Source organism: Archocentrus centrarchus, chromosome 15 (assembly GCF_007364275.1).
Source record: "Archocentrus centrarchus isolate MPI-CPG fArcCen1 chromosome 15, fArcCen1, whole genome shotgun sequence".
Lineage (NCBI taxonomy): Eukaryota > Metazoa > Chordata > Actinopteri > Cichliformes > Cichlidae > Archocentrus > Archocentrus centrarchus.
Window position 1 is genome coordinate 18858538 of NC_044360.1, and position 9154 is coordinate 18867691.

Here is a 9154-nt window from a genome sequence, read left to right on the forward strand (position 1 = left end):
TATATATATATATATATATATATATATATATATATATAAAAAACGGAAAGAAATAAAATACTAGGAGGAGCCTAGAGAATCTACAGAGCTCATCTTGAAAGAGTAAATATGTGTGGCACAACAGCGCATTGAGTTGGCAATTCTGGTTGCAATATGTGCCTAACATGTCAGGCTTAAAAAAACAAACAAAAAGAAGCTATGCACAATGAATTTTGAAGTTTTTAATAAGACAAAGTGAAATACAGATTCAACTTCATACAAGAGCTTGAAGTTGCATTTCCCACATGGACAATTGATTGTGCAAATGCTGTGCTGAGTAAAGAAGCTGCACTGGAGGTTATTTGAGGATCTTGTAGATTTCAGACAGAATAGTTCCCAATAGACTGTCTGAGTCACTGAGTCCTGCAGGTCAAATGATGATCAAAGTAATATCACCACACTTAAATATAGGATATATTTTGAAAGTAATGTCGTCTCTAATCCAAAACATGAAGTTTTGTGCTCTTGTTTGTGCTATGAGAAGCTTGTGAACGTCCTCTGAAAAGGCCACATTAGAGAGGGAGTGTGTGCAAAAATACCTGCAAGGCCTGAAGACTCTGCAGCTACTCAGAAAGTAGATAAAGACTTTGATTTTTCCAAACTAAACATCTATATTTATAAAACTGGCTAACTTAAGAATTTCAAAGGCAGGCAAGCAACATGCAGGCAATGTCCTTTAGGTGCAGCGGTGTGGTGTAAGGCAGTGAGCTGTAAATGCCCTTTTTCAAACCAAAATATTCCCATTAGGCAACACTCCGAAGGTGTTAGATACAAAAAAATTACATTAAATTAAAAAAAAACAAAAGAAGGAATGATTCACACAAAGCAGCACATTCAGACTGGATAGAAACTAATAGCATTTGAAAAATCAGATCTATTATTAAGGCTTCCCTTTACAGGCCACGAAACCATCAGGTCATATAAATGTAATGGCAAACACACACACACACACACACACAAAAAGGCAGAATTGTTAATAACAATGAGGTGGTGGACATGTAAGGCTTATTGCAGAGCTGAGTCAGTGGTGCGGCAACCTCGCTGCTCTTTGGCCCGCTGGATTGCTGACCTTCGACCTGTAATAGTAGCTACTCAGGTCCTCACTTGAAATCTGCCTGCTTTAGTCACATATTTGACGCCTTTAAATGGCTTGTACTTCTCTGCGTACATGTCGAGACGGTTCACTTTAAGACCTGCACAGAGGTGGAGAGCAGTGGAACACAAATGAAGGAAGAGAAACGACCTGAACAGACTCACACGCTACAGCTTTAAGCTTAAATGTAGCTGAGGTCATGCGCTGAAGATTACCTGATATGGCCAACTGCTGGATCTTCAGGTCAATGTTGAGCGAGGGGTTCTCTTCGGGTTTAGGGACACCTGTCTGCATAGTCAGACTGCCTCGCAGGTTAGGAAGCTTCTGGGGGTTAAGCTTACCAATTTCCCAAACCAGCACCTACCCAAACAAGCAGAGTAAATGATTTTTAGTTTTACTGTCTCCAACAGATCCAAAAGTGGACCAGGACAGGAGCCTTTGATGCTTGTGCTTGACTGGCACGTCCTTAAATTGTCATCTTAGATTGCTTATCAGTGCAACTGGATGCAGCTTTGTAGTAAAGTCAAAGACACTCTCTCACTTAGCACAGTCCTACAGTTTTACTGCTTCGGACAGATCTGGTGGTGGCTGATTACCTTTGTAGCAAAGTCATAGGTGTAGTTTCCCTGTGTGGCTGTGAGGTTGGCATTAAGCACAGCCTTAGGCATGTGGATAGAGACTTTCAGGTCCTCCACCGTCTTCCCCATTGTCTGCTTGGGTCCAATGGTGATGTCCAAGCGACCGCAAGATCCTGTCTCGAAAAAATTGATGTTCTGCTTCACATACACTGGAATGGCTACGAGACTGAGGAAGGAAACAAACAGCACTGAGCACAGTGGTGGATGGCAATTACAGGCAGTAACAAGTGTGGTTTTGTGGAGCTTTACTGCAGAATAAAAATAATTTGTCACTTGAAACCCATGAAAAAAAAAACAAAAAAAAACCCATGGCAAGATCTTATTATCAGCTGTGATCATCCCAGTGGCTAAGAAGAATAACATCACCTGTCCTAATAATTACCGTATTTTTCGGACTATAAGCCGCTACTTTTTTCCCACGTTTTGAACCATGCGGCTTATAGCCCGGTGCGGCTTTTCTGTGGATTTTTCTTTAACCACCAGGGGGCTCTTTAGCAGGATATGAATCATGGGACGTCAAAGTTGGAAATCAAAGAAGAAAGCGCCAACAAGTGCTAGCAGCAGGCACAAAAGAGATTTTTTTCAAACTCCCTCATCATGGAAACCACAAAAAGAACTTCCTATGATGCCGCTTTTAAGTTGAGGGCTATCGACCTGGCACTACAGGAGGGAAATAGAGCCGCTGCACGTAAGCTCGGCGTGAACGAATCAATGGTTCGGCGTTGGAGACGGCAGCGGGAAGAACTCATTGAATGCCAAAAGACGAGAAAGGCTTTCAGAGGACATAAAAGCAGGTGGCCTGAACTTGAAGATGTTTTTGAGGATTGGGTAAACACTCAGAGGGCAGGCGGCCGAGGTGTATCCACCGTGCAAATCCGTCTGAAAGCCAAATCGATTGCCCGCCAAATGAATATTGACAATTTTAATGGAGGACCGTCATGGTGTTTCAGATTTATGAGAAGAAAGAACCTGTCCATCAGAGCACGGACAACACTCTGTCAGCAACTTTCCCCGGACTACCAGGAAAAAGTTACAAATTTCCGACAATTTGTTGAAACAGAGATCGCGGAGAACGCCATCGGACCAGACAACATTATAAATATGGATGAAGTGCCATTGACATTTGATATGCCTCTGACCAAGACTGTAAACAAGACAGGTGCATCATCCATTTTGGTGAAAACCACCGGACACGAGAGGACACATTTCACCTGTGTCCTGGGCTGCACCGCGTCTGGGAAAAAGCTCCCCCCGATGGTGATTTTTAAGCGCAAAACTATGCCGAAAGACCAACTCCCGAAGGACATTGTAGTTAAAGTCAACCAGAAAGGATGAATGGTAGAAAATCTGATGATGGACTGGTTAACGGAGTGCTACGGAAAGCGCCCAGGAGGATTTTTTCACCGGAAAAAAGCGCTGCTTGTTTTGGACAGTATGAGGGCCCACATCACCGATTCGGTGAAAGCAGTCATCAAGAGAACCAACTCAATTCCCGCTGTTATTCCTGGAGGTACAACAAAGTATTTGCAACCCCTTGACATCAGTGTGAATCGAGCGTTTAAAGCAGCACTCAGGGTTGAATGGGAGGCTTGGATGACTAGCGGGGATAAATCCTTCACAAAAACTGGCCGAATGCGAAGAGCATCATTTTCTGAGGTCTGCCAGTGGATCCTAACAGCGTGGAGCAGAGTGAATGAATCCACCATCACCAATGGGTTCCGAAAGGCTGGACTGCTGCGTGAAGAGGGCACCACAGCTTCGGAGCCAGCTTTACCCCGGGATGACAGCGACACGGAGAGTAACACGGACATAGAGACAGAAAGGGTATGTGACGAAGCTGTTCTGAGGCTGTTCAACTCCGATACCGAAGAAGATGACTTCAGTGGTTTCAGTTTGCAGGAGGAAGATGAATAAACCAATCAATAACTTTTCTGTTTTGTTCGATCAGCACTTTTACTATGTTACAGGCACCGTAACATAATCAGTTCAGGTAAAGCTAAACTTGTCATCTTTTTCTTCCTTTTCGATCAGCGCTGTTACTATGTTACACGCACCTTTCGGAAACTACCGTAATCAGTTCAGTTAAAGCTAAACTTGTCAACTTTTTCTTCTTTTTCAACCTTAATAAATTTGTTTACAAATTAATGTGATGGTGAATTGACTTGTTATAACTCAAATTTGGGGTTGTCTGTCCCCCTCTGCTGAGTGCCGAGTAATTGTGGAAAACCGAGAGCGGCGGAGATACCAGCGGCTTATAGCCCGGTGCGGCTTATATATGTACGTTTCCAGTTTTTTCCAAAAAATTTGTAGGTGCGGCTTATAGTATGGTGCGCTCTATAGTCCGGAAAATACGGTACAGACTTGCTGCTCTCACTTCAGTTATTATGAAGGTGTTTGAATTTGTAAGAATCTGTCCCACATCACTGTAGACCCTCATCAGTTCACCCACAGGGCTAACAGAGGCTCGGCCAATGCAGTTCTTCAACACTGTCAAGTTAAGCGCACTTCTGTCGTGTTCTGTCCCTTGATTTTAGTTCAGCGTTTAATATAATTATTCCTGTCAGGCTGCACAGCACTCTTCTTACTATGTGTGTTAATGGATTACTTTCTCAGTGGATCTTTCTGTCCTGTAAGAAACAAGCTGTTAAAATTCACAATCATGTCACGTCACCCAGGGATCTTGACACCGGCGATCCACAAGGGTGCGTCCTGTCGCCACTATTGCTTACTTTCTGCATCCTGACTTGGCGCGGTAACGCAACTAATGGGGACAAACGCAGCTTGAAAAAGTAGAACTACCAGGAGCGTCATCAGCATCATCGCTGACTCCTCCCACCCTGCACATCACCTCTTCAATTTTCTCCCATCAGGCAAAAGATGGAGTATGACTAGCAGAAGAACATCATGCTTCAGGGACACTTTGTACATTCAGTTTACCTACATCAGGTTTTGATCAGAAAATGTGAATGTATTTTGCACTGAAACTATATGAACAAATATGAACCCAAACCTGCACTATGGACTGTTCTCTTGTGCAAAGGCACTTTAAAGACACACAGCCCCTGTACTCTGATACATTGCACTACTTTTATAGGCTTCATCGTGTACTTTTACTATTTTGTATGGCATTGTGCTGTGTTGTTGGATGTGTCTTGTGGTATATGTGAGCACACCAAGACACACCATCAGCTGTGTTGTTGAAATAGCTACAAAAAACTTGAAGGTGCTGACAAACAGAAGGCAAGGATTAGTGTTGTGAATACTACTATTTCAATCTATTGAAGCTGAATTCATTTTTGCAACAAGTCAGCAAATGATGGCTGCACTTACTTTTGAGAGCTGACGCGGTAGGTCATGAGCGTGAAGTTTCCATCCGGTGGGATGAATGACAGGACGCGCTCCGACTCCCAGCGCCTAAACCGAACGCACGGGTGGAAACTCGCGTCATCGAGAAGACGAGGATTCTGCCATCAAAAACATCAAGCGTGAATTACCTTTACAGCTACACAAAGCAGACCACTAAAATCTATGCACAAATGATCCAACCATAAAGGACAAGGTCAGGTCAGGCATCCCACTGAGCTTCACACAGGCTTCAATTGCACCCTGGATCTCTGCGATCACGGTCGTACCTGGAAAACAAGGATAACAAATCCAGACTATAAAAAGCTTCTAACTGCAACCAAACCACTGATCAAATAAGTGCTGCTCAAATAAGGGGATCTTTGTACCGCATTTGTCCACAATAGCATCTATTTCTTCTGTCACATCAAAATACGCCTCATTATTGGCATATTTAACTCCAGTCCGTCTCCATGGGATGTTAGACAACTGACCCTGTGGCAACGTGTCTCCAACATTACTACCTCCTGGAAAACACACAAAAGCAAGGCAAAGCCATAAATGTACACATTAACACCACAGATTTTTAGAGGTTAGGAAAACTCCGGTTACCTGTTAGTGTATTGACAACTGATCGCAGGATGTTGGGAGGCCTAATCATCTCCTTGAGGATGTTGGACTCTGTTGCAAGTGGAAATCCATTGTCCAGCATCTCCTCCAACAGCTCGTAAACTATCACCACGTTTTCACTGATCACACCTTCAGAGCATTCTCCAAAGTAGTCCTGTCAACGAAACTACCTGTTGTACTAAGTCTGTGCACAGTCAAACCAGCCAATGTGGGCCAAACACAAACATATTACAGACATTCTGACGAGCAGAGACTCCGACTCTGCTGCTCTTGGCATCAATTTTCTCTTTTTAGTATACCTTAACTCTTACTGTATGTATAAAGAACATTCACAACATATCAATATTGGATTTTTTTGGACTAGATATGCACTGGACCAAAACTTTCATTATCATTAGGTTTGCAAAGTGTTTCTTTCATTGTTTTTTTGAGCGGTGTAGATCCCTTTTTGAAGATAATTGTTCTCTAGAGAGTTTCCAGTGGCTTCATAGTGTAATGGTTAACATATTCCCAGGGCTTTGTGTCTCCTCTCGGTCTTTAACCAGGGAGGAGACACAAACCCCTGGGAGGGTGGTGCCAAGAAGGGCATCCGCTGTAAAAAGAAAGAAAGAAATCTACCAAATCAAATACGCAGATCCATCCACTGTGGCGACCCGTTGTGAAAAAGAGAGCAGTGGAAAGATTTTTTCGGATGCACTGATGGATTGGTCAAATGGGCATCAGCAGACAGCAGCGTACTGGCAAATAAGATGATGCTCCCTGATGGCATTTGCCATTTGTCATGTCACATGAATTTAGCACTGACTAAAGCAGTTAGCCTGGCTGAAAGATTTCTCTTTCTGTCACACAAAAAGGACAATAAAGAACAACATAAACAAAATGGGCAACAAAACAATGAGTATCAGTCAAACTAATATTTTAAACAATGACTATTGGTGCATTGTTGATACTTTCTCCACTGCTTACCTGCACACTCCTGGTATATTGTTCTAATCTAATCTCATGACTGTTGCTCTTTCCTCTTTCCCTGAGTTTATGGGTAAGGCGGAGTATCACTCCAAGCTCGGTACATTTTTAACAGGGCGCTTAGGTTGCCTTGGAGCGGGCCATGTCTTAAAAGCCTCAGGCCATGAAACAAACGTTCCCGTGTGGAGTAACAACCACAGTTTGACTGCAAGACTGCTTCAAGATGTGCGCTGATACACATGTGTGACTTTTTCAGGTAAGTATGAGGTAAAGCCCACATACCTGGCAGCTAATCAGCAGACAAGGTGCAATCAAAAAGTTAAGAGTGCACCTATAAAACCCCAACATTCAATGCACTTTCAATGTGAGCTTCTTGTGCAGCGCTACGCTGCTCTCCAAACTCCCGGTACAAATGGACTGCTTCCTCAAAGTTCCGTTCTGGCCACACACGTCAGCGCATTTACACTGATTTTAACATCACTTCATTGGCTCCCAGTTCATTTTCGGCTTGATTTTAAAATTCTTTTATTTGTTTTTAATGTCCTCAACACACTGTATCTGTCTGACCTGCTCCACCCATACGCCCCCTCAGGCTCACTCAGGTCAGCTGATTTGTCACCGTTTTTCATCCCTAAGAAAGAGGAAACTGAGATGTAAACATTTTTTCAGTTGCTGCCCCAAAATTGTGGAATGAGCTCCCTTTGCACATCAGGCAGGCCGACTCAATCTCGGTTTTTAAATCCTCTCTTAAAACGATTTTCTTCTCTTTGGCATTTAATTTAGTCTGAGACACTGGCCCTTATTGTTTTTTTATTGTTTTAACTGGGGCTTTGTCGTCTGTGTGTGGTTTTTTTTAATATGCATTTTAAACTTTTTTTTACTTGTGTAAAACCAATGGCACTGATTTTAAATAAAGTTGAGTTCCTCTAACTGCATTTTCCAAGACAATCAGCTATAGGGAAGTGAAATCTGATCACTTGAGATGCTTTCTGATGTCTGACACGTGAACCACAGTCTGTGCCTAACTACTTCTAGACACAACCAAAAGCAGTCTAAACACAATCAAAGACTCCATCTGACTTGGAAAAGCACAGAGCTCAAACCACACCTGAAAGGTGTCTGCCACTCTGTGCAGGAACTCGATGACAAACAGTGGTGGGACCTCAGTCTGGATGACAGACAGGAAAAAGACTTTGTCCCTGTATATGGAGATGAGATAGTGGTGTGGGGTCTGCAGGACAGGGGGCACATTCTCCGGCTCCACTGCTTTCTCCTTCGCCTCGAAGAAGTAATCGCACACACTCCGGCTGATCACACTCTTCCAGTGTTTCTCCAGGAAGATGTCGCCCAAGTGATTAATGAGGAACAGGCTGTGGATCATCTCAGCTGCAACAATGACGCGATTGTTGTTATTGTTGGTTGTGCTCAGTTATTAAGTAAAAGTCACAGGCAAGGATACAATCAGCAGATTTAAATTAAAAAAAATGCTTACAGTTATTTGACGTTGCTCAAATCAAAACAAAGCGATGTCACTTCTTAACATTAGTCTACAATCTGTCAAACTAACTTTGCCTCAGGTACAGGTGTCACATTACCATGAACCGAAAATCTTAAATCCAACAAATAAACCTGACAGTGAGAGACGTAAACAGCCACATGCCAGCTCTAAATATGAGCCAGAGAATGAAAAAACAAACAAACAATTATTTGTAAAGTTTTACCTGCTGACTCTACTTCTCTGTGCAAAGATTACTACTTTTGAGCCAATATGGCAGCACAACTCCCCGAGCAGCCGAGGACACGCCTGCAGATTTACGCGCACATAAACGCAACGGAGCCCCTACAGCAGGAAAGAAAGCATAAAGATAAAGCCTGCATACTACTAGTGAAGTGTTATTCTGGGAGGTTTAAATATCAAACAAACCCCGTGTTAACCCGAACCACACTTTCATAACAAAGTTTCGGGCTTTTTAATCAGGCTATATTCACGGACAGCTACAACCCGGCGCCGTACGGAGGGTCAGGGGTTTTATTTCCCTCAGCTAAATCTTACAGGCTTTCGTTCAGTCTCTCCTTTGCGTTTTTTAACACACAAATGTTATTCCTTGGCAAAGATTTACAGGAAACACTACACTACTAAACTCTGAGTGCCGTATTAAGATTCACTGTTAGTATTAATCTGATAATACTTTATTGAAAAAAAGGGTAAACATCTTTTAAATAGTGCGATGTGCAGGTCAAGTGTTGTCAAATAATATATATATATAAAAAAAAATAGCCAAGCTGTTAATGTCTCCCATTCTTCTGTAAGATACTTTATGTCAAATAATTTTTCATAAACATTTTATTATTAGGTTTGCTGAGTCCTTCTGGGCCTACATAGTAACATATCACTGTTTGTTGATATTTTAAGCAGACATGTTGTTATATGAACTTATATTAGCTC

The 9154-nt window shown here is 42.5% G+C and overlaps 1 protein-coding gene across 1 annotated transcript; it reads right to left on the bottom strand.

Annotated features, from left to right (window-relative positions):
- Window positions 1-206: 206 nt before the first annotated feature.
- ap3m1 (adaptor related protein complex 3 subunit mu 1) lies at window positions 207-8506 on the bottom strand. Its single transcript, XM_030747618.1, has 9 exons — window positions 8430-8506; window positions 7817-8094; window positions 5725-5896; window positions 5502-5639; window positions 5317-5402; window positions 5101-5234; window positions 1729-1936; window positions 1348-1492; window positions 207-1232 (listed from the first exon to the last, which is right to left on the bottom strand). The coding sequence occupies exons 2-9, from the start codon at window positions 8087-8089 to the stop codon at window positions 1132-1134; spliced, it is 1257 nt and encodes a 418-aa protein (XP_030603478.1). The 5' UTR covers window positions 8090-8094; window positions 8430-8506; the 3' UTR covers window positions 207-1131.
- Window positions 8507-9154: the final 648 nt, after the last annotated feature.